Source organism: Meles meles, chromosome 20 (genome assembly GCF_922984935.1).
Source record: "Meles meles chromosome 20, mMelMel3.1 paternal haplotype, whole genome shotgun sequence".
NCBI classification, from domain to species: Eukaryota; Metazoa; Chordata; class Mammalia; order Carnivora; family Mustelidae; genus Meles; species Meles meles.
In genome coordinates this window covers 16,170,096-16,195,886 of record NC_060085.1, presented here as the reverse complement: position 1 = coordinate 16,195,886, position 25,791 = coordinate 16,170,096, and the positions used below count along the sequence as shown (strand labels likewise).

At 48.2% G+C, this 25,791-nt stretch overlaps 1 protein-coding gene across 1 annotated transcript in view; it reads right to left on the bottom strand.

The window, feature by feature from the left end:
- Positions 1-1,317: 1,317 nt before the first annotated feature.
- The window catches only part of LIMD1 (LIM domain containing 1), a 60,641-nt gene continuing 36,167 nt past the window's right edge, over positions 1,318-25,791 (bottom strand). The window contains exons 3-8 of the mRNA XM_045991704.1: positions 10,811-10,878; positions 9,849-9,911; positions 5,289-5,419; positions 4,473-4,524; positions 3,845-3,913; positions 1,318-2,411 (exon numbers count right to left, since the gene is read on the bottom strand). Of these exons, the coding sequence (XP_045847660.1) occupies positions 2,274-2,411; positions 3,845-3,913; positions 4,473-4,524; positions 5,289-5,419; positions 9,849-9,911; positions 10,811-10,878 (521 nt within the window). The 3' untranslated portion in view covers positions 1,318-2,273. The remainder of the gene's footprint in view (positions 2,412-3,844; positions 3,914-4,472; positions 4,525-5,288; positions 5,420-9,848; positions 9,912-10,810; positions 10,879-25,791) is intronic.

The window sequence follows — 25,791 nt, the reverse complement described above, 5'->3', positions numbered from 1 at the left end:
GTTTTTTTCCTCAACAGTAGAAAACGCCATGTGTGCTGATCTCTGAATCACCTCCACCAAGGCCACTTAGAAGATACCATTTAAAAAATTAATCACAGATATTTTAAAAAACTCTTTAGTTACCCAATTTGCAAACAAATCGCTGCTTCTGACAGCTGCTCTCAGGCAATGTTCTGCACTTTTGCTGAATTGGCAAGGGACGCCGAGGTGTGGCGGCCAGGCCAGAAACGTTCCTGGGTTGTCAGAGCCAAGTGACGACGGCCCCCCAGCCTTGCCAGAGCCGAGCTGGCGACTCTGGGAAGAGAGGGGTTCAGCCCCAGGGTTCATTCCCCCAGCCCCATGCATCCACGGGCTTCTGGAGGCTTCTGAGCCACAGAATCCAAGAAAGCCCACGGCCTGGGCTGAAGTGACACCGCGCCATCGGACGGACTGAATGTAAGAAAAGCAGGAGACAATGCACGGGGCCAATTCCGTGCGTCTTAGAGCAGCCGCTACCAAACGAATGAAAATGCAGCCTCAAGCTGGGATCCCGGCCCGCTGACAAGCCTGCAAGTCCCATGTGCCTTGGGCTCCACCGCCCGCCCTCCATGGCCCCCGCTGCCCTGGGGGGTGAGGTGAGGAGGTGAAGGGCAGACACCGGCGGGTAGTCCCAGGCCGCCTCAGCACTGAGTCGGCCTCTGCGTTCCAGCAGGCCCTCCCCAAGGGTTGAGAGGGCAAATGCCAGCCCGCCTTTTTTATTTCTTTACACCATCTTTTCATTGAAATACCAGGGGTAGGGATGTCTGGGCTTAGGAGTGTGACACACAGGGCCAGCCGTGCTTCCCGAGTGCACAGGTGGCCTTGAACTCTTGCGTGGCCTCCCACTCCCCAGGGCACCAGCCCGATGAACTGCATCTGGCCAGTAACCCCCACGGTCGAGCTGACCCACTGCCAGCCGACCTTTAGTTGAGATGCCCGTGCCCTGAGCGGCCGGCGTCTTGGCCGCGTGGACACAGACTCGGCAAGCCCCAGTGGAGGCGTGTGAGGTCAGTGCCACGGCCGAGTGCCTCCTTAGCTGCGGTTTGGTGAAGCTCTTATCTGTGAGGTATTTTGTGTGTGGAAGACTGAGAGTGGGGTGGAGAGACGATTAAAAACAAGGAGAAACACCAGACAAGAGCAGGGTACCTTATATGGGTCTTGTCCCACGTCGCGCCTGTGCCAAGAACAGGGTGAGGGAGGGATGTGCGAGGTGAACACACTCACCTATCCTGAGGCACCCCCTTCCTGGGCTGCTCAGAGAGCTCACCCACACACACTAACTCTCCCCGTGGGGGGGGGGATCCTGAGACCTGCCTTTGTGGAAGCGACTCTGGAGTCACGGACTCTCAAGAGCTCCAGAAAGAAACAGGGCCAGCAGCTGGGCAAAGGAGGCCTGGTGCCCGCACCAAGTCCTTGTCCCAAAGCACACTTGGCTAGAACAGGGCAAATCTCCATTGGGCTCCCAGCTACCTTTAAGGGACTGCAGATTTGCGGGGCCGCACCAAACGTGGTCAGTGTACCAGGAGGAAACCCTGCCTGGCTCGTTCATTTCAAACCTCGGCTCTGCTTTAGCCACCAAATTCTCCCCAAGATACAGAGCATGCAGGAGAGCTTCCCTCTTGCCATAACGCAATGAAATGTGCAGCCAGCCGACAGGAGAACTGAGTCTCTGGGGTAGAAGGAAGTCTTAAATAATGCTGTGTGTGTGTGTGTGTGTGTGTGTGTGTATGCGCGTGCACGCACATGTGTCTGGGCACAATCTTAAATCATGTTGTGTACTTGTACGTGGTGGGGTAGTGTTCGGTGTGTGTGTGTGTGTGTGTGCGCATGCGTGTGTGTGTGTGTTTTCCCTAGGGAAGGGAAAAGGCTGAACGTATTGGCCACTGAGGTCTCTCTTCAGAGGATATTGTGAAACACGCTCAGGGCGATCCTTTCCTGCCGAGAGGGGCTGGAGGGTGGGTGCCTCTGGTGGCACGGATGCGATCCCCTGTCACATGCCACATGTGGCTGGAGTGTCTTCCTGAGTAATGTGATGAGGGCGCGGTAGTGGCGAAAGGCACTTGGAAAATACACACGCCAGACAGGCGGGGTTCCGCTCCCTGGTTCGAGGAAAGGCACCGGCGGCGTCTATGCAGAAACTTACCTCCCTAAGCCCTCTCCCCCCACCCCACCCCAGGGGGCTGTTGGAAGTCACAGGCAGATGTCGAGCTCCGCTGTGCTTCTCCTCTCCCACGGCATGTCCGCGCGGCTAGAAGCTAGAAGCGCGGCTGGTGACGAGCTGCAGACGCGGGGCTCTGCTCCAGCCTCTTGACATGGCAGGAGTGACAGAACAGATGGTCCTCCAGCGGGTAGCAGCGGTGACCGTCTTCGTCATTGAGCTCCAGACCGCAGTCCTGGGGGGAGGCAAAAAGGTCCGGCGGTAGCAGAACAACACGGAAAGGATGGCAAGACTGACCCAAAGGCCGACATCCTCCGGACCAGCAGAGCGGTGTGTGTGGGCAGCGCACGCCAGTGGGGAACCCCTCAGTCGGGCTGAGTGAAAGCATGACACGCCCCCAATGCACACTTGAACTGGGGCTGGTTGGAACGGAAGTGGGATGTCAGTGGATACATACTCTGTCCTTCCAAGACTTACAGCAAAAAAATGAACGTAAGACCGCTCATGGGAAGTCCCTCACTGGTTACATATTGAAATAACACCGGAGGGGCGCCTGGGTGGCTCAGTCGGTTAAGCGGCTGCCTTCGGCTCAGGACATGATCTCAGGGTCCTGGGATGGAGCTCCAAGTCAGGCTCTCTGCTCAAGGGGGAGACTGCTTCTCCCTCTCCCTCTGCCCCTCCCCCCCGGCTCACACTCTGTCCCTCTCTCTCAAATAAGTAAAATGAAATAAAAATCTTAGAAAGAAAGAGAGAAAGGAAGAAAGGAAGAGAGAAAGGGAAAGAACATTGGATATATGGGTTGGATAAATACTGTAAGAATGAATCCTATTTCTTTTTACTTTTTTAATGTGACTACTAGGAAAAAAGGACACCTGTGATTTGAACCCATGGCTCTCGGGTTTCTATGGGACAGCGCTGCCCCAAATGCAGAGAGAGGGCTGTTGTGGGCAAATGGCCCCATCCCCTTTCCCTCTGTTGCCTGGGGTACCACCTAACTCTTCACAGCTGGCAGTGAGCTCAAGCCTCCCACCCTCGCCCCAACCCCTCTCCCATTCACCCCACCCATAGCATCACAAATCTACTCTCCTTCCGTGGGAGAATCCACTTAATTCTGGCTGAAACCCCACAGGCACGTAAAGTGTGCACACCCTTCATGAGGGCTGGAGAGGGGTGACCCCAGGCCTGCATGACAGCCACAGGTCATCCAGGACTCCTTCAGCCTGGGCATGACACCAGGTAAAGAGGGGGCGCATGGGCCCCCTCCACCTTCACCCCACCCATGCCTGTTTCCAAGGAGGGATGGATTTCTTCATGATTTCCGGGCTCAGAAGAGGGCTCTTGGCAGATAGAACGGCCTACAGGCTGGAGGGGAGGGCGTCTGTTCCCCAGATCACACAGCTGCCTGACAACGTGGTGTGGGAAACCCGTGCTCGCCACGAGCCTCCCACTCCGCAGCCTCAGGGAGGCAGTTAACCAGTGTGGAGGAAACAGTGACCACCTTTACGTCCCAGACATCTGCGTGTCCTCCAACCTCCCCTACAAGGCAGCCTTCACCCCTTGACCTAGAGGGCAGCCCTTGACCACGCCTTGCTGACCATCTCAGGCCCCAGTCACCCCGGGGATGTGCTTTTCTCATACTTTCAGGCGTCCGGGCAGGGAGGGGCCTACCTCGCAGTGGTAGCACTCCACATGGTAGTCTCTGTCCATGGACACGACGCGGATGGTCTCATCTGAGCCCTGGATGGAACGAAAGGAAGAACAAGAGGCCAGTTGGGGGACCCATCGGGCTCCGCATGCCACGGATGCGGGAGGGGGTCTGAGTTAGCAAGTGGGTGACCTCAGAAGAGCTGAAATCCATTGTGAAGTCCCACACCAGCTGGAAGGAGGACACCTTCAACTGATGAGAAGGGACGTAGGAGGGACAGCAGTCCTACCTTCTAGAATGTCAGAGTCAACACTGGAAAAAAAAAAACCCACCTCCGTGGAGAGTGATTTTAAAAAAAAAAATGAATGAAAGGCAAACTCTCTGCTCATCTTCTTCTCATCTGGAAGTCACTATCAAGTCAGGCAGTATGACCCGATTATAGGGCTGAATAGGGCACACAAAGGGCTCTGGGCTGGGGAAGCCAGCCAAGAAGAAAGGTGCTTCTTGGCGAGGACACTATTAAGGTCAGAGGTGAGGTTTTAGAACCATTTTTTCAAAGGCACAAGGACAGGACACAGATCTCGTAGAAGACCCCAGGGAGATATTCATGCCATGGAAGACCCCAGGAACGGGTCTGAAAAAGCATCTTACCTCAGGTGGAAGGATGGGAAGCCCACAGGCTGCACACTTGGGGGCCAGCACTCTGCCGGGAGAAGCGAAGAGGCAGTAGAATGAGTATGGTGTTGTTCCGGGGAGGCAAGCCCTGGAGACAACACTGAGCCTTCCTCACAGCTGGCCTCCTGCCCATCCCCGGGGCACTGGGGTGGCTCAGTGGGGCGAACGTCTGCCTGAGGCTCAGGTCATGATCCCAGGATCCTGGGACCAAGTCCTGCATCGGGCTCTCTGCTCAGCAGGGAGTCGGCTTCTCCCTCTGCCCCTCCCCCTGCTTATGCACATATTCTCTCTCTCTCTCTCTCAAATAAATAAAATCTTTATTTTAAAAAATCAGTCTGGCTCATTCTCTGGGAGGTGTTTTAGTAGCACTTTGAGATTATCGCCCGGCGGTAACAAGCCTGGCTGGACCCTCTCACTCTACTAGGGATGGAGACTAACCTGTTTGCTCCCCTCGTTCACCCAGCACAGGCCCAGGCAGATGGAGGGTGGTGGCCGCCAGCTCTGTCTCTGCCTTAGGAACTTAGGTCAAGCCGGAGCAGCCAGGCTTGGCAGAGGCCTCCTGAGGCCTAGCCGGGAATCTGATGATAGGGATCCGGGGTCTGATTTTTCAGGAAACATGATTCTGTTACCAGTTCCTGCCTGCACGGGCGTCCCCTGACCTCCCGAGGGCCCCGCTACACCCTTTGCCAGACTGTGGACTCAGGGTTCAAGCAGAGCCTGCGGGTGAACCACAACGGGTGTCCCCCCTTCACTCAGCGAGATCAACACGGTCCGCGCCCCACCCCTCCGTACTTGTGGTAATCTCGGACACAGTAGATCTTGTTCTCAGAGTCCACGGTGAAGGGCACCCCGTCCAAACACTCGTTACAGATGACACAGCGGAAGCAGCCGGGGTGGTAGGACTTCCCGAGGGCCTGCAGGATCTGGGGGCAGAAAGGAAGAGGCCGGGGCTCAGGGGCAGTTATGGGGACGGGTTGGGCGGCGTAGGAGAGGAACACGTCAGGCCGAGGGACACCGCGTGGCACACGCTCATCCCCGTTTCACTTGGACCGAGGTCAAGAGAGGACGCGGTGGGAATGGCAAATCTAGGTGAATGTGTCAACAGGAGGGAGCCAAACGGGATCCTTCCTCTGGACATCAGCCTCCCGTAGAGAATCTGGAAGGCTCTCTGGCAATTCTTTGCAGGAAATGGTGTGAAACAGGTAGGGCGGCACCAGGCTCCGTCCTGGCTTTAGGAAGCATCTGGTCCACGGAAGGATTAAAGTTAATTCCACATGGAAATGGCAGAGCTCAGAAAACCTCTTAAGTTCTGCCTCTCAGGTGCCTCTTCCTAAGCAGCTTTCTCTCCGCAGCTCAGCTTGATAATCCAGATACTGTGATTCAAACGCTGATTATTTCAACTCCAAGCATTAGCAAAGCTTCTTTGTTGCTGTTATCTTTTTTTTTTTTAAGATTTATTTATTTGAGAGAAAGCAACCCCATGCACACGCACAGGGGGAGGGGCAGAGCGAGACCATCCCCAGGCGGACTCCCTGCCAAGCGCGGAACCCGATGTGGGGCTCGATCCCAGGACCCCAAGATCACGACCTAAGCAGAAATCAGGGGTCAGACACTTGACCAGCTGAGTCACTCAGGCACCCTGTTGCTGTTGTTTTTACACACGAAGTGGAGAAGTCCCACAAACCTTCTTCCTCTTAGTGTCAGGTTGTGATGCCTGGAGAGGTAAGAAGCTGTCCTGGAACCCGGACAAAGCCCAGACATGCAGGGAAGGGGAGAGGAGATACGTGAGAAACGTCCTTGGTGATGTCAGCGAGTGACCAGATACCTCCCTGCAGAATGGAACTGCCTACCTCCAACCCGCCTGCTAGATGACGTCACACTGGTTTCCTATTAAATCAGTGTCTCTCAAAGTGTGGTCCCCGGACCTGCAGGATCAGCATCACCTGGGAGCTTGTTTAAAAACATGCATTCTCAGGCCCCACCCCGTATCTCCAGAATCGGAAGTGCTAGGGTCAAGACCAGCGGTTGGTGTGTTCAAAAAATCATTCCAGGGCGTGCTAAAATTGCAGAACCACTGGTCTGAGTTTGTGCCAGTGCATGGGACACCTGCAGGAAAGGTGTGGGCCTGCCAGCGCCCGAGGCCTGCTTCCCCCCAAGGCCAATGCCACACCTCACACGCGGCAGTCATAGAGGCAAGCTGGCGGCTTCATGTGCCCTCCCAGCTTCCTCTGAGGATTCAGCTCTCCAGCTTCCTTGCTCCCTCGGGTGCGTCACTAACCTGTAAGGCCCCTCTCGCTCTACAATCAGCTGCCAAAATGGGGCAAACAACCAGCTGGGCTTCCAAAGTCCACATGGCGATGTGGACCTTGGAATGCATTTTGCTCCCCAGCAAACGCCGGGTTGGCAGAAGAGACCCTGAAATGAACTTCACCCACAGAGTGCTTACGGCACGGCAGGACCCCGAGGCTATGGTACCACATGCCGACTTGCTGTGATAATTCTTTTTCATGTGGGGAAAATGCCCAGTTTCAACCTGCGTGCTCAGAACACTCCCCTGTACTAACCGGGGAGGCGGGGGGACAGCTAATTTGTACAAAGAACTAGACAACTGCTTCCTTTTCTTGGAGAACCAAGAATGGTGCCTGCAGGAAATCTTTTCCCGCATTGTAAAACTTCTTGGCGGCAGTTAAGGGTTCTTAAGGGTGTCACTACCAGACAGACGTCTGCTCAAAGTTTTCCAGTCCTCGAGGAGATCCGCAAGGACCTGGGTTCCACTTGGCATCATCCTCGTGGGCTAGAGATGGTCTCCAAAGCTTCATTCCTTCACTTTCCGCCATGTGAGGTTGGTCCTCACTTCAAGAAGTGGAGGACAGTCACCCCCCTCACCGCCCTGCTGGGTACCGAGAGTGGCCTTGTGATCTTCTGTGATCGACAGAATGAGGACAAAATGATGTGGGGAGATTCTTGAGTCAAGGACTTAAGGAGACTGGCAGCCTCCCTCCCTCTTCTGCTGTAGGAAGTTCAAGGTAGATGAATGAATGGGATCAGTGGTCACAGGGAGAAAGGCCTGGAAGGGAGAGGCCATCGTGGGCACTCAACTGGGACACCAGCCGAAAACCGCTGCAAAAGAGACCCCAGACAATGTCATGCGGAACAGAAGAATCATCCCACTAACTCGTGACCAACAGAGTTCCACGAATCAATAAAGAAGTCGCAGCTGTTTTAAACTACTACATCTTGGGTGGTGATGTACCATGAAGCAGGAGGTAACTGAACTATCATGAGACCCAAAGAAGACTTAGGATACCTGGAAATAAAAATAGCATATAATCGTGTTCGGACGTTTGGACACTGTGGACTCGTATGTAGTGGGTTTTATCAGAAGGACTCTTAAATCGAGGACCAGTTCCCCCAAAGAATGGGATGCCCGTAGAGTCTGGCTGGCGCCTGCGGAAGGTATGAGTGAGGGGGTGCGGCTCCTGCCTGCCTTGCCTGGGGGAGACGGTAGGGAGGCCTTGGTTGCCAGGTAGGACTCAGCCCTCCCGGGGCTAAGCTCCGCCGGGGTGTATCCGGGCCTGGACAACAGCAGGTTCTCCTCATGAACAGGGCGGGCTCTGATTCGCTGCTGTTTCACACACGTTAGCAAGAAACCAGCGGAAATGAGTGTTGATGTCCAGCAATGATATTCACAGCAGCTTTATTCCTAGATAGCCTCAAACTGGCAACCACCCAAATCCCCAGCAGCAGACCAGCAGATACAGAAACTGCTCTCGCCGTCCAGAGGAAGTCTACCCAGCAATGAAAATAAATGAACTATGGACACAGGCCATGACATGGATGAACTTCAAGAACGCTTGCTAGGGGCACCTGGGTGACTCAGTTGGTTAAGCATTCGACTCTTGACTTTGGCTCAGGTCATGGGGCTCGTGAGTTCGAGCCCCACACGGGGTTCCACATTGGGCACAGAGCCTGCTTAAGATTCTCTCTCCCTCTCCCGCTGCCCCTGATCCCCCCCCCCCAAAAATACAAAGGGGCTTCTGGGTGGCTCAGTCAGTTAAGTGTCTGCCTGTGGCTCAGGTCATGATCGCAGGGTCCTGGGATCGAGCCCCACGTTAGGCTCCCTGCTCAGGGGGAGCCTGCTTCTCCCTTTCCCTCTGTCGCTCCCCCTGCTTGTGTTTGCTCTCTCTCTCTCTCTCTCTCTCTGCCAAATAAATACACAAAATATTTAAACAACAACAACAACATTTTCTAAGTGAGAAAAGACAGACTCAAAGGACTCTATGCTATATAATTCCATTTACATGCAGTTCCAGGACCAGCAAAACCAATAGGGGCAATAGAGCTCAGAATAGAGGCTACCTTTGGAGGAGGGGCTCTGGACTGGGAGGAAGACAAGAAGGAAGTTTCTGGGGTGTGGCATATGGGAAATACCCACACTTGGACCTTGGTGGCGTTACATTTGTACTTAGGCAAAACTTCGTCCACTCGTACACTTAAGATGTACATCCTTTACTCTAGGAGTTGTTTCTCAATAAAAAAGGTAAAAAAAAAAAAATAGCAATGATTAACAATTCCCTTCCTTGGAATGGAATTAGTGGGTCAGCTTAGAGAGGGATTTACCTCTTTCCAACTAAAAGAATATTGTGTAATAATTTTCTTTGGCCGGTTTATTGAAGAAACTCTTAAGACCTGATCTCCAATGGTGAACAGTTTGATCCCTGAGACAGACCAAGTATTCAGCATTTGTTAACCTCACAGCCTTACCCTATATAAGGAGGCCAGGAAAGAAACACTGTCCCCACTGAAGAGATAAAGATACTGAGGCCCAAGACAAGCTCAGAGGGCCAGTGGTGGAGTGAGGACTAGGATGTATAAAACTTGCTCCTTGTTCGGCTGTCTCAGAACTAATGGCAGGCCCACATCTTAGGAACAAATCATCTTAGGAACGGATGGAGCCAGGCGGAACACGGGGCACAGACAACTCTGTTTATCTGACTTTTCGTACCGAACTCCGAGGGCGATGAAGTTTGGCATTTGGCACTCACCTGGGACACTACAGGAATCACAGAAAATCAGAGGGAGGCCGGTGTGATCCAATCCCCCCAGAGAAACAAGCATCATCAGAAACCCAACACTGTGTGAACTACATGATTCAGGATGCTAACGCCAATAAAAGCCAACGATATGGCTTCTTGTAGGGCAAGCAGCAGCCTTACACAGGTCTTCTCTTAATAAAACCAGACGCAACCACAAATCAAGTTAGGAAACACAGTTTTCAGCGGTTAGTTTCTATTTCTGTGAATGCCTCCCCCTCCCGCCATGTCATCATCTTGTTCCAATGACCCTACTCACCATGTCCATGATCAGATGCCCACAAAGAAAACACCTGTCAGCAGACTGCTGGAACCCAGAGTACTACAGAGGAAAAAGAAAAGAAAGTTAAAGTCAGGCAGGACAGATGACGCAGCCACTTGCCCACCAGTCACAAGGATGGCAAGGAACTTATCAGAAAGAAGTGTCACTCTATACGGGAATCTGTCATTTCCTAGAGGACAACACAGTTGTGTGATGAATCATGGAACAGCTTCTGCCACGAAGCCATTACACATACTAATACCACTCACCCCAACAAGAGCCGCATCTGGGCACCCACAACATGCCAGGCTCTGTGTAAGAGGCTGTGCATAGAGAGGCTTTAGCCTCTAAGCCACTGGTTCTCAAAGAGGAGTTCCCTGACATCACCTGGGAACTTGTAAAAATGCAAATTCTTGGGGCGCCTGGGTGGCTCAGTGGATCAAGCCTCTGCCTTTGGCTCAGGCCATGATCTCAGGGTCCTGGGATGGAGCCCCACATCTGGCTCTTGGCTCAGTTGGGAGCCTGCTTCCCCCTCTCTCTCTCTGCCTGACTCTGCCTACTTTTGATCTCTGTCTCCCAAATAAATAAATAAATAAAATCTTTTTAAAAAAAAGAAAAGAAAAGAAATGCAAATTCTTGGGCTCCACCCAAAACTGAACCGTAGTCCGGAGGTTTAAGAGAGCGGTGGGGTAGGCAAAATGGGCAGAACACAAGAGGACAGGTCAAGTGACCCTCAAGTCCCTTCCAAGCACATAGTTCTGTGGCTTGTCATTTGCTTCGGGAACAAGGGCCACCCAGGACATCTACAGAGGGAAAGTCAGGACCCCCTTCTCTGGCTGCGCTCAGCTCCCTGCCGGCACCGCACCGGGGATCAGAGAGAAACCACACTCTTTTGCCTGGCCCCTGCCCCTGACTCTGGTCAGGACTTCGCGCAGGGGAGGTTTGGGTAACAAACTCACCAGGAAGTCTTCCTCACAAAACACTTTGCCATTGACAAAATAAAAGGCTTTTCCTCTCAGCTTCCGGCCTAAGGAAAAAGCACAAAGGCAGGGTGAAAAGAAGATGATGTGTGCAGTGAAAAAAGGAGAAGAGACAGGCAAAGTGTGTTTAAACAGAGACAAACATGCACGACATGCCCAGTGTCACTAGGGTGTGCGGTTACAGAGAGTTGCTGGCGGCCCCTGGCCATGGGCAGGTGGAGGCCGGACGGCCGGGCCCCTGGTGGGTGGGTGTGGCCGGGGACACCAGCGCCGCCTTGAGAATCATCCTACGCCCCCTTCTCCCACTTCCTCTCCGCTGAGAAAGAGCCCACTGAGACATCTGGTGAGGGGACGGCAGAGGCACACTGTGGGGGTGGGGGTGGGGTACAGGGCAAGTTTGGTGTGAAGCTGTTTCCCACGGGTGTTTGGGATGTTACCTTTGACATGTGCTCCAGGGGACACTGGTGACCGCCTATCAGGAAAGTCCTAGAAATTGGTCAACTTTATTTTCCTTATTTTCATGTCTCTTTCCGTCTCAACTATACAGAAAATACACACTGTTGGACAGATAATGATTTTTCTTGTTTTCCCCTGATCTAAACAGGGTGAGGAAGGGTGGGAAAAATTCAAAGCACCCCGGCTGCTTAGGTGTAACTTTAGTTTCCATAAAGCTAGGACACGGGCAAGACTAGCACACTTTACCAATGCCCTTGATCCCTAAAGAAAAAAATACAGAAGGTCACATGTTCAAGGTTAAGCAGAAGCATCTCTGTAGGAGACCCTGGGTCCGAGGCATTCCCAGATCTGAGAACACTTCCAGCACCAGGCACAACACATACGCAACAGACCGTGCAAGTTTCCAAAGCGGAATTCATTCTAAACTCTAGCGGAATCACACCCTTTGGAGCCAGGATCCGCAACAGGAAACCAAGCTCACCAGATGTTGCAAACGCTAATGTAGCTCCAGGCAGAGAAACCACCTTGATTAAAGCACTGAGCACCCTTGCCTGGGACCCCCAGAGCCGGCCTAGAGCACAAGGTGACAGAGAAAAAGCCTGGTGACACAGACCTGCTGGGGCTTAGAGAGGGCCTGGAAAGTATCAGTCAGTGCAGAGGAAAAGCCACAATAAAAGAAATGTAACTACAGGGGCGCCTGGGTGGCTCAGTGGTTTAAGCTGCTGCTTTCGGCTCAGGTCATGATCTCAGGGTCCTGGGATCGAGTCCCGCATCGGGCTCTCTGCTCAGCAGGGAGCCTGCTTCCCCTCTCTCTCTGCCTGCCTCTCTGCCTACTTATGATCTCTCTCTGTCAAATAAATAAATAAATAAATAAATAAAAAGAAATGTAACTACAAAAGCAAAAAGCTCCAGAGAGGTTAAAGACCTTGGGTGTGAAAAACAAAAGTTATCGTAAGAAAATGTGAGCAACTGTCTTTGACTGGGGCGTGGCACGGGATTTCTCCGGTAAGATACAAAAGGCACACCTTATGAAGGTAAAGGCTGATCCATAGGACATCAAAAATCCAAACTTCTGTACAACATAAAACAACATATACAAAGTTCAAAAAATACAACTGTTGAAAAGCCAAACTGTTCTGAACGGGGAGGGAGAAGGAGCGGGTCAGAGGATGGCAAGTGGAGGTCGAGTGGAGAGAACAAGGAGAAAGGGAAGACAGAAAGAAGCCTGGAAGGACGGAGACTCTGGGGCTGACCCTCCACGGTCCTGCCCCTGCACCCCCCTCCCCAGGAAGGCCCTGCCCTTCCCAGTGTCCTGCTTGTTGCTGGGAGACCCACTGCTATCTTGGTGTCTCCCCAACCCTCTGACCGGTTCCTATAGAACTTTCTAATATTCTGAACATATGTCGCACTCCTTGAGGATAGAACGTAACTTCAACTCCGCCTCAAAGGAGGACGGCTTGACAGTGGTCTGACTGCAGGCAATAAAGGGCAAGTTGGAGAAATAAAAAGGCAGGCAGGCCAGGGGCCAGAAGTTGCTACAATGCATGTACCAAGGCAGTCAGTAGTCATCGAAAACATGAAGAACACCAAGCACCCATCCGACCAGGATAACCCGATGGAAAAACTGAGCGAAGGATAAGAAGTGAAAATGCAAAGAGAAAATCTGTTAAACTCTAGGCAGTAACCATTTTACACGATGTTCAATCCCACCAGCAATCAGGATATGCAAATTAAAACCACAAGGAGATGCTGTCTCAGTGCCGGATGGACTAAAATCACTAAGCCTGGCAGTACCATGTCATGGTGAAAGTGTGGGACAAGAGGAAACCTTTCCCGATCAGCACGATGGGAGTGGGAGTGTCGATCAGCACGAGCACCCTGGGAAGAATTCGGCAAGAGCCCAGAAAGCTGAAAACCCACATGACCCAGCACATACTCCTAGGGGTGCCCTTTGAGAGGATCTCCCAATGTGCAGAAGGAGAAGCACGTAGAGCAGTTCTCTGCAGCATTGCAAAGATAACCTGGATACCCAGCAGCATCTTCAATGTTCATCCAAATTAAAAAAAATTGAGAAATACATTGAGGGAGAATGTGGAGTCATAGTCAATGGATGCGATACCACACAGCAGTCAAAATGCACAAACTAGATTTGTACATATCATTAGGAACTGAACTGAACACACTGCTGTGCAAATAAGGAAAATTGCTCAATGATATATATAAGTTATAAGATTGTGTGTGTGTATATATATATATACACACACATTAGAATATATATATACACATACACATTAAATCATGAACACATATGCACACACAAACTAGTGCTGTATATATATATTTTTAAAGCATTTTATTTATTTATTTGACAGAGAGAGAGAGAGATCACAAGTAGACAGAGAGTCAGGCAGAGAGAGAGGGGGAAGCAGGCTCCCCGCCGAGCAGAGAGCCTGATGTGGGGCTCGATCCCAGAACCCTGGGATCATGACCTGAGCTGAAGGCAGAGGCTTAACCCACTGAGCCACCCAGGCACCCCAGTGCTGTACATTTTTTATGATACTTATCTATGCGATAACAGAAGAAAAACTGGGACTGGAAGGATCCATACACTGAATTCATGACAGTACCTGTCCTGGGGAAGGGGGAAATGGAATATGGGAAGGGGAACCAGGACAATTCCAATTTATCTGTAATATTCAACTTCCTTGATCAGAAATAAGTCCAAAGGAGAACATATAAATGTCTGTGCATTCTGGGTGGCAGGTAAACAAAGGTTATTTCCTACTGTGCTTTCCTGTAGTTTTGAAGCTATACACAAACACACCCACCCACACCTTCTTTAGGTGAAATTCTATAAGCCAAAGGCAAATGACAGACCAGAGAAAACATCACACTGTAGGACAAAAACAACTTAATTTGTCCTCATATGCAAGTAATTCAATTAACAGTCCATATAGAAAAATAAGCGAAGAGGGGCACCTGGGCGGCTCTGTCGGTTAGGTGTCTGCCTTTGGCTCAGGTCATGATCCCCAGGGTCCTGGGCTTGAGCACCCCCCCACATCGAGCCCCATGTCCTGCTCCCTGCTCAGTGGGGAATCTGTTCCTCTCCCTCTGCCCCTCCCTCCCCCTGCTCCTATTAGTAATCACACTGAAGACACTCCTCACTCTGTGAGGGATAGCAGAAATTGGATAAGCTTATGAGAGAGAATTTGGTATCAAATATCAATAGGATTTAGAAAGTTCAGATTATTTTGACTGAAAAATTCCACTGTAGGAATTTATCCTAAGGAAATAATCAGAGTTGGATTGTGTAAAGGATCTTCACCTCAACATTATTTAAAACAGCTGAGGAGTGCCTGGGTGGCTTAGTTGGCTAAGCATCAGACTCTTGAATTTGGCTCATGAATTCAGGTCATGATCTCAGGGTCGTAAGATCGAGCCCCACGTGGGACTCCACACTCAATGGGGAGTCTGAATGAGATTCTCCCTCTCCCTCTCCCTCTGCCCCTCCCTCTGCTTGTGCGCTCACACTCTCTCCCTAAATAAAATCTTCAAAAAACATTTAAAACGTTAAAAAATAAAATAACTTTAAAAATGAGCATTAAGCAAATATCTAATTCCTATTAAATGATAGCATTTATATTATTATGCAGCCATAAAAAAGAGGGTTTTCAAAAAAAGACTTGATGACACAGAGATATATTTAAAATACTTCAGAAGGTGCTATAAAGGCATATTTGTGTATGAGTACAGATATCGAAACACGTGTTCACACACCTGTATGTTCACAAAATTATGTGTATGTTCATACACACCAAATACATACAGAATGTTAATAGTCATTATCTCTGAGTATAGAAAACGGGTGATTTTTATTTTTTCCTGCAATGACTATATATTATTTTCATAATCTGAAACAAATTAAAACAGGATGAGGGAGTGTGGAAAGAACAATGGGGCATATGTTAGAAGTCTACAATGCAAATCTGTAGCTCTCCAAACCTTCTCTCCTGTCCTTCCTCAAACTTAGTTACATTCACTTCTGGAAGGTTCTAGAACCTTCGCAAGCATTTCCTGACTGTGAAACTAGGGTGACAAGAAGGGGCACTTATAACTAAATGATTTCAAGGTTCACTGACAGAACCGCCTTTACAGCCATGGAAGTTCATTTATAATGATCTCACTTACCCCTCTATAAAAAAAAATTCCAGCGAACTTAAAGTTGTACACAGGAAAATGAGAACTAAGTAGAGTAGCTTCTCCCATATTTTTGTCCCCATCAGGCACCTGGGGGAGAGCCTCCAGTCCCTCCCCAGGCAGCCACGGCGACAGGAAGGACACAAATAGTCCACCACAAGGAAAACGATGCCCAACACTGTCTGACCACAAGGAAAGCCTGGGAGTGGGGCTGGCTTGTTTTGCTGCCCCCAGGTTCCGAGAGGAAAGGAGGCGAGGCTGCAGATCCCACAGTGGCCACTGGAGAGAGCGAGGGGGCCGTCTGGAAACGGCACAGGTCTTCCTATACAGAGATGCAGCTTCTGATCCAATGCAGAGAACACGGGGCTCTGGTTCCAGGAACGGAGTCCAGGAAGTTCCAAGGAATCCGAGCTGGGAATTAACTTTCTGTTTTAATAGAGGGCATGTCACCTCTGTTCCAGAAATCATAGAGGAGGGTTATTAAACCCTCCTGAGCACTGAGGGCCAAGCGCTTTAGTGCCCTAAGAAAGACAAACAAGAGCTTTTTCACTTACAACATCAACACACATTTGTTAAATGATCGCAGCCGTTTATGATGGTCCTCCTGGCATATTTCTGTAAGCTACTGATGAGAGTGTAAAATGATAAACTCTCCCTGGAGAGAAACTTTAAAAAGTGACTCGGTGCGGCTCTCCGGCACTTCGCTTAAGGAAAGACTCAGAAATGTGAATAGATATTTACTTAGGTCCACACCAGAAGCCTTAGGAGAAACGATTGCGTAAAACAGAGTACATCTAAATGATGAGATATTATGCGGCCGTTTCAAGTACGGTTCACGTACGTGTTTCAGTGAGACCGGAGAATGCTTATCCTATAGAAGGTTACTCAGAACACGTAAGTAAATGAAAAATGCAAGCTGGGCAGCTGTACAATTCCATTTCAGGAACTTACGTACATACGCACACGTGCTGATGTACAAAGGAGAGAAAACTCTAGAATGCCGTATTCTGAAACTGACAGGGCTTGGCACTGGTAAGACGGTATTTTACCAGGAAACTGCACTGTCAATAGTGCTGTTTAAACTCATCTAGTACCATGCAGCTCTGGTAGGTTGTATTACATGGAACTCCTCTTACTACTTTATATGTTTCGATATTTGACATTTTTTTTCTACTATTAGGGACACCTGTAGATGGTATCAGAATTTCGCTTTTTGCTTTCATACACTTACATTTTTTCTAGAATTACATATTTAATAATTTGAAAAACGATGCTTTTGTTTCTTAAAGATTGTTATTCGTTTATTTATTTTGAGAGAGGGAGTGCGCTTGAGGGCGGGGAGAAGCTCTAGAGGGTGAGGCAGAGGGAGGAGGGGAAAGAATCTCAAGAAGACTCTGCCCAGAGCACAAGCATAGAGCCCCACGCAGGGCTCTACTCTGGGCTCGATCCCACGATTCTGGAGACCAAGGTCCGAATGGAAAACAAGAGTCAGAGTCTCAACCGACTGAGCCACTTAGGTGCCCTCGGGGTTTTTTTGTTGTTGTTGTTATTTTTTAAAGTAGACTTTGTGCCCAACACGGGGCTTGAACTCACCCTCCCTGAGATTGAGTCACATGCTCTACCAACTGAGCCAGGCAAGTGCCCCCCGATACTTTAATTTTTAAAAGAAAACCCTTATGGGGCGGCTGGGTGGCTTAGTGCGTTAAAGCCTCTGCCTTCAGCTCAGGTCATGATCTCAGGGTCCTGGGATCGAGTCCCACATCCGGCTCTCTGCTCAGCAGGGAGCCTGCTTCCTCCTCTCTCTCTGCCTGCCTCTGCCTACTTGGGATCTCTGTCTGTCAAATAAAAAATCTTTTAAAAAAGAAAGAAAATCCTTATGTAATAATACAAAAATTAATAAAGCTAGATCCAAAAGTTGTGTATTTCAACTGCGTAAAGAAGAAATCCAAAGGGGAAAAAAAAAGACGGAAAAAAATCTGCCCAAGAGTGACAGTGCCTCTGGTGGGCATACATAGTATCTGCAGCTTCGGGAGCAGGGGTGGGGAGGCGCCTTGTTTGCTGATTGTGTGCTTCTTGATACTTTCCTGCACTTCCCCAAACTTCTACCAAGGAGCGGGCGGGAATTTAATTGTCCTCTGAAAAACTGCCCAGCTGGCTAGTCAAATCCTGTTGCTGCTGATCCCCAGAGCTGAGAAGTTCCCTGTCCAGACCCCGGTGGCCAAGGGAACAGCTTCAAGGCTGCATCTGATTTTTCTTTATTCCAAAATAATAATAATTATATACCATATTGATATATAATAATTATATACAATATTGATATATAATATGTCATATTAATATTATAAACATAAGTATTATATGTCAATAATATATTATCTATTATATAATTAATATGTAATATAGAAATATATTTATATATAATAGATATATATTATTAACATGATATATACTGTGCAGATCAATAATTGTATATTTATTATATGACATTTATATTCATATAGAATATGATTATAGGTTCATGTTATTATATATTAATATGTAATATATCAATATATTTATAGAATATAAATATCCCATATTATTATAATACTTATTATATAGATTAATAATTATGAATAATATTATTATTATTACTATTGAGGACTCCCCCATAGGGAAAGGGTGGGGCCTTAAGTATGCTCTGAAGGACTCAAACTCCACTTTTGCCTCAGTTTTAAAAGACTATCTAAAAAAATTAAAAATAAAAAAAAAAAGACAAAGTTGAGAAACGAGATCCCACAACCAATTTGTTTGCATTTTATCAGTAGGAGAAAAAAATAAAACCCTAACATCCGCTGACTGCCTTGTAGGTTTCAAGTACCGTGTTTCCAACTTCATATATCAACAAGTCCAAGACGTGTAATGTTGTCACAGGTTACTGCACCATCTGCCCTCCTTTCTGGCTTTGCCCCAGCCCACGCCTTTCGCAGGCAAGTCCACGCATCACTCCCTATCACTCGCTGTAGGTTTTTGGTTCCACTAAGTGGGGAAACAGCTCACCAAAGAATGAGGCAGAAATAAAACCCATCACATGACAATATCACGGAGCAGTGCCCAGATGCGGGAATTAATTATCCCTGGGAATCGCCAGAAAGTACACCCCGGGAATGCTCCCACTTTCTGGGTTTCCCTTTCTCTTCCTAAAAACAGGACACTGATGGGAGGAACGTCACCTCCAGTTCGTACATTCTGAGGCTCAGAGTAGTAAGTGGGCAGGAGGGGAACCCAGTTAGTCGGCCCCTGAAGCCCACACCTGTCCCGCTGTGCCACGAGACCACCCACACGATTTAATGCCTTGGGAGCGCACACCTACACGTGGGATCCACTTTTTCTCTTCCTACCAAGGAATGGAGAAAGGAATTTTCATTTTTTAACGTCAATTTATTTAAGCAATCTCTACACCTGATGTGAGACTCGAACTCACAACCCCGAGAGATCAAGAGCCGTGTGTTTCTACTAACTGAACCAGCCAGGCACCCAGGGGCTTCTGGTCTTTAAAAGCAGGAAAGCAGGGAGCAAGCATTCTTCTGGCTGAATCATTCCAGGTCTGGCCAATGACACAGATGCTAACCTGGAAATTCCTGGAATCACTGAAACCATCCTGAAAGTTTCATGCCATTACTCCATCCAGAACCCCAAAAGGTCTTCACTGACACACACACTAGCAGCCAACCACCACTAGGTGGCACCAAACCACAGCCCGGAACCACGGAGAACGCCAGGAGTGGAGGCGGCTGGCTTGGGTTGTGTCACTCATTAACCCTCCAACAATACCACCTTGCAGGGGAGGCACTTTGAGGACCACCTACCGTATTATGCAAAAGCTAAATCCCTCAGGGACACCTGCCCACTGTGGCTATGAAGTGGGATTTGAATCCAGCTCTCTGGCAAGGAGCCAACACTCTTCCTATCCTGTGATACCTTCTTTGTCCCCCAAGGACTCTCAGACTCGGGGTAGGGGGAGGAGGGGAATTTCCTGGCCTTCCCCATCAAACCTTTTCCTCTTCAGAAGCACCTGCTGCGTTTGTTAAAAACGCGGCCTGCTGAGCCCCATCCCCAGGGACTCCTGTAGGTCGCACAGGGCCTGAGACCCTGTCCTTCCCACGTGATGCTCAAGGGGCTGGTCCAGGGACCACACTAACATAGACAGTGCCTCAGGCCAGTCTCTGAACCAGCATTTCCACTTGCCAAGATTCGTCTTGGTCAAACAAAAGTGCAGAGATCTGGACTATCCCTGAACAACGAGCAACCAACTGAACGGTGAGGGGGACGGCAGGTCGGTGCCCCGTCTTCGTAATTCAGTCTCAGAATCCTCCCGCTTCTGGCAGAGGAATTCCTCACACCAGGAAACACGTAGTGATGTGCACCCCAAAAATATACCAAAGAAACCGTTTTCCTGGAGCTTTAGTCAGAGGATCTCTTTATTTTCCAATTGCAACAAATTTAGGAAATATTGACTAATAAACGTACAGACTCGTCAAAAGTGATGGTGGAGGGGCGCCTGGGTGGCTCAGTGGGTTAAAGCCTCTGCCTTCGGCTCAGGTCATGATCCCAGAGTCCTGGGATCGAGCCCCACATCGGGCTCTCTGCCCTGCAGGGAGCCTGCTTCCTCCTCTCTCTCTGCCTGTCTCTCTGCCTAGTTGTGATTTCTGTCTGTTAAATAAATAAAATATAAAAAAAAAAAAGTGATGGTGGATATTTTGTATTTGTCTTTGGGGGCCCCTTCAGTTGAAAAGAAAACTCTGGATGAAGCCAGTCTACCCCCATGAAGGAAAGGGTGACCACAGTCACAGACGTCACCAAGAGAAGTCGGCCACGTAACCTGACAAATAAAACTAAACATGCCCTTCTCGCTGTTCTTCCCTCCCTCCAGAAATAGGAACGACTTGTCCCTTCCAGAAAAGTAATCAGCCCTGAGCTGTAAGACTTCATCACAAATTTCAGTGTCTAAAATGCCTCCCCGGAAAGTAAAAAGGGAAGGTTTTCCCGGCCACAAGAGGAGTTCCCGAAAAAAGGAAGTAAAAATGAGCAACTGTCTAGATTTTGTTGTTACTGTCCTGTCCCAAGAGGGTAACTTCTACCAGCACTGTCCGCTGCTTACCAATCATACGTGGTGATTTGTATGTAAATCTAAGTTAATAAAATTTTTTAAAATGTGGGGCGCCTGGGGACTCAGTTGGTTAAGCCTCTGCCTTCGGCTCAGGTCGTGATCCAGGGCCCTGGGATCAAGCCCCACATCAGGTTCCCTGCTCAACGAGAAGCCTGCTTCCCCCTATTCCTATGCCGCACCCCTGCTTGTGCTCTCTCTTGGTCTGTCAAATAAATAAATAAAATCTTTTCAAAAAATTAAAAAACGGTTAGAATTCAGTTCAAGTACTTGAACAAGAACATTTCAAAGTATCCCGCAGCCACTTGTGATAGAGAGCAGCTGTGCACCGTTTGCTTTATCGCACAGAATTCTACCTGATCTACGTCTTCCGCTTCTTCCCTAAGACGTTAACTCTTAAAATGAACGAATACAGGGGCACCTGGGTGGCTCAGTGGGTTAAGCCTCTGCCTTCAGCTCGGGTCATGATCTCGGGGTCCTGGGATCGAGCCCCACATCGGGCTCTCTGCTCAGCGGGGAGCCTGCTTCCCTCTCTCTCTCTCTCTGCCTGCCTCTCTGCCTACTTGTGATCTCTCTCTGTCAAATGAATAAATAAAATCTAAAAAAAAAAAAAAAGAACTAATAACAAACCAACAGGAAAACCAACCAAATTGGCTCCGTGTGAATGAAATAATGCACCTGGATTTCCCCAGGCTGGTGCAGCCTCAGCAGACTGGGAAACAAGGTAGAAGGTAGAAAGTAGAAAAGCAACGAGGGTGGCATCCTGGGCTTTGCCACTTAGCAGAAACGAGAGGTTGGCCAGTCACCTGACCCTGTGGGTTCCTTGGTAGAGGGTGTCGTGGAGAGGACAAAACTGGGGGGTCCTAGTGGGGAGCCCAACATGGTGTTGGCTCTTACTAAGTGTTAGCCTAAGTCACGGTTGCCAGGATCCTGTCAATGACTTTTGTGTCCTACATGAGCTAAAACTCTCATCTGCTCCCACCTCCCTCTCCCCAAACCCTCCAGGTTACTCCTTCCCTCTCAGTTCATCTGTGGTAAAGGGCTGGGTTTTTGTTTTGTTTTTCAGCTTCATCAGCCAGACTTATTTTCTTGGAAAATACAATATTTTGAAAAACAAAACATAAAATCCAAGCAGCCGTCTACTCCGTCAAACTCTAAATATTGCTCAACGGTCTCAGTTTCTGGGCTTCTCTCCTTTCTGGCCAGCACCGTCAGGGACCACACCACAGGCAGCCCCACTCCACACTCCAGCTCTCTTCTCACTGGCTGCCCCCAGGTCTGTTTAGGTACTTTCAGTTTTAAATATCCACTCTCTTTTGGTTTTCCATTCTTACTACTCCAGACCATTATCACCTGGATCCGAGAAGAGAACTCTGCACAGAGATAAAAATCCTGGAGACCTGCCGAGAATCTCCTTGTGTGTCCCATAGGACTCAGATCAACTTGTGCCTGTGAGGAGACTAATGAAGCCCAGGGGAAAAAGTCATCCACAAGGGCTGAAAACAGTGCCTATCCCCACCAGTCAGAGTGAGAAAACTCATAATCCACAGGGTTCCACTCAAGAAGGTTCTACCCTGGAGTGAAGGATAATTGGCCTGGGACGGAACTCTGCTGTGAAAAGATCACCATCTCCAAATAACTTACCTGCCTCCTGGGACAAAGCTCAAGAAGATCTAAATGAATACAAAGATATCCAGGACTCAACGAGATGAAATCACAATGTCTGGCATCTAATCGAAGATTACCAGGCATGCAAAAAGGCGGGAAGAGAGGACCCATAATGAAGAAAATAGTCAACCTAGGGAAATCAAGCCAGATCTGACACAAAGCTTAGAATCAGTAGGAAAGAGATACAAGTTATTGCTATTGTATTCCATATGTCCAAGATGCTAGAGGAAGATATTTAAAAACGCCCAAGTGGCTGGAGACAACGACTAGAGTATCAGAAATGAAAAATACACTGGATTGGGAGACTGCACACTGCAGGAGAAAAGGTTAATAGATTTAAAGGCATCGTAATAAAAACTGGCCACACCATGGCCAAAATGAAACAGAGAGGAAAAGAGCTTTAAGCATAAAAAGAACATAAGGTAGTTGTGAGGCAACTTCAGTTAGCTAAGATTTAATTTAAGGGGTGATTTGTTAAATGTAACAAAGAAGCAACAAAAGGGGTAACAAAGCCCTTGGGCAGTGGAGGGATGGGGGGAGGAAGGGTGTAGCAAAAAAAGTGAAGAAATAGTGGCCAGAAACGTTTCAGATTTGACAAAGGTTATAAACTCACACATCCAGAAAGCTCAACACACCCTAATCACAGGAAACATAAAAAGGGCCCCAAGCGATATCATAATCAAATTTCTCAAAATCAACTATAGAAAATTTAAAAGCAGCCGGAGGAAAAGGACACGTTACCTACAGAGAAACAGAGATAAAGAGGACATCAGATTTCTGATGGAAAACAATGGAACTACATCTTTAAAGAAGTGAAAGAAAAAACTGAAAAAACTATCTGTCTAGAATTCTCTAGCTCCACAAAAATATCCTTTATTCTTTTTAAAAAAGATTTATTTAGGGACATGTGGGTGGCTCAGTCAGTTAAGCATCTGCCTTTGGCTCATGTCATGATCCCCGGGGTCCTGGGACGGAGTCCCGAATCTGGCTCCTTGCTCAGCAGGGAACCTGCTTCTCCCTCTGCCTGCGGCTCCCCCTGCTGTGTGCTCACTCGCACACATGTACTCTCTGACAAATAAATAAATAAAAATATTTTTAAAACAAGAAAAATCTTTAAAATAAATAAATAAAAATTAAAAAGACGTATTTATTTGAGAGAGAGAGCATACGGGGGAGGGGGAAGGGTCGAGGGAGGGAAGGGAGAGAAAATCTCAAGCAGATTCTGCACTGAGCAGGGAGCCCGATGTGGGGCTCAATCCCATGACCCAAGGGATCATGACCTGAGCTGAAACCAAGGGTAAGATGAATTCAGATATATAAAAGCTGAAAGGATTCATCACCAGCAGATCTGCACTATAAAAACAGGTTGAGGAAGACCTTTAAGCAGAAGGAAAATGGTACCAGATGAAAATCTGGATCTAAACCAAGAAATGAAGACAACCAGAAATAGCAACTGCCTGGGTAAACGAGATCTTTTGTCTTATTAGTTAAATCTCTTTAAAAGATAACTGACTAGATCAGCAGGGAGCCTGCTTCCCCCGTGCTCTCTCTCTCTCTCTGCCTGCCTCTCTGCTTACTTGTGATCGCTCTCTCTTTGCCAAATAAATAAATAAAATCTAAAAAAAAAAAAAAAAAAAGATAATTAACTAGAGCAATGGAAACAAACTGAGAGACCAGAAACAAACCCTAACATTTAGGGTTAATTAATTTTTAACACATTTGCCCAGACAGTCCAATGGAGAAAGACTATAGTCTTTTTAACAAATGCTACTGGGAAAATTTCAAATCCATGTGCAAAAGAAAGAAGTTGGATCTCTACCTCAAACTGTATAAAAATCCACTTGGGGCGCCTGGGAGGCTCAGTGGGTTAAAGCCTCTGCCTTTGGCTCAGGTCATGATCCCAGGGTCCTGGGATCGAGCCCCGCAGTGGGCTCTCTGCTCAGCAGGGAGACTGGTTCCCTTCCTCTCTCTCTGCCTGCCTCTCTGCCTACTTGTGATCTCTGTCTGTCAAATAAATAAATAAAATCTTAAAAAAAAAATCCACTCAAAATGGATCAAAGACCTCAACTTAAGAGCTAAGACTATAACATTCAGAAGAAAATACAGGCGTGTGACTTTGTGACCTTGGGTTGGCAATGTTTTCTCTTCTCTCTCTCTCTCTCTTTTTTTTTTAAGATTTTGTTTATTTATTTGATGGAGCGAGAGAGCAAAAGCAGGGGGAGCACAGGCAGAGGCAGCGGGAGAAGTAGGCTCAGGGAGATCAGGGCCCGACGTGATTCGGGGCTCAATCCCAGGACCCTGGAGTCATGACCCGAGCCAAAAGCAGTCGCTTAATCAACTGAGCCTCCCAGGTGCCCTGGCAATGTTTTCTTATACAAAGTACCCACAACACAAAAAAATAAAAGAAAAAAAAATAGATAAATCAGACTGCATCAAAATTTAATAATACTAACATCAGGAAAGTGAAATGACCATCCATAGAAGGAGAGAAAATATTTGCAAATCATATTCTGGAGACTCATATGTAAAACATATAAAAAATGTATTAAAACTCAATAATAAGCAGAGTTCAAAAACCCAATAAAAAATGGGCAAAGGATCTGAATACACATTTCTCCAAATAAGACGTGCAAAGAAGCCCACGAAAGGAGGTTCAACATCATTAGTCATCAGGAAAATGCAAACCAAAACCACATTGAGATTCAACTTCACACCCATTAGGACGGTCAGAATCAAAAGGTCAGATAATCACGAGTGTTGGCAAGGATGTGGGATCCTGACAGCCTCACACACAGCTGGTAGGAATGTAAAAATGCTGTGGCCACTTTGCAAAACAGTTTCTCAAAAACTCAAACACAGAGCTACCGTGTGGCCCAGCCATTCTACTCAGATACATACACAAAGAGATGAAAACGTGTGTCCACACAAAAACATATCCAGCTGACCCCTGAGTGACATGGGGGTTAGGGGCACTGACCACCCCCCCATGCAGTTGGAAATCCACATATAACTTTTGACTCCTCCCCAAATTAACTACTGACCGCCTATTGTTGACCTCCTGAAAGCCTTATCAATAACGTAAACAGTTGATGAACAAGAATTTTGTATGTTATATGTGTTATTTACTCTATTCAAACAACAAAGGAAGTGACAGAAAAGAATATTAAGAAAATCCTAAGGAAGGGGCGCCTGGGTGGCTCAGTGGGTTAAAGCCTCTGCCTTCGGCTCAGGTCATGATCCCGGGGTCCTGGGATCGAGCCCTGCATTGGGCTCTCTGCTCAACAGGGAGCCTGCTTTCCCCTCTCTCTCTTCCTGTCTCTCTGCCTACTTGTGATCTCTATCTGATAAATAAATAAAATCTTCAAAAATTAAAAATTAAAAAAAAAAAGAAAATCCTAAGGAAGATCCGTTTCCAATATGGTACTGTCAAAAATCCACATAAAAGTAGAACTTGTAGTTCAAACCTACATTGCTCAAGGAGTGAATGTACAAT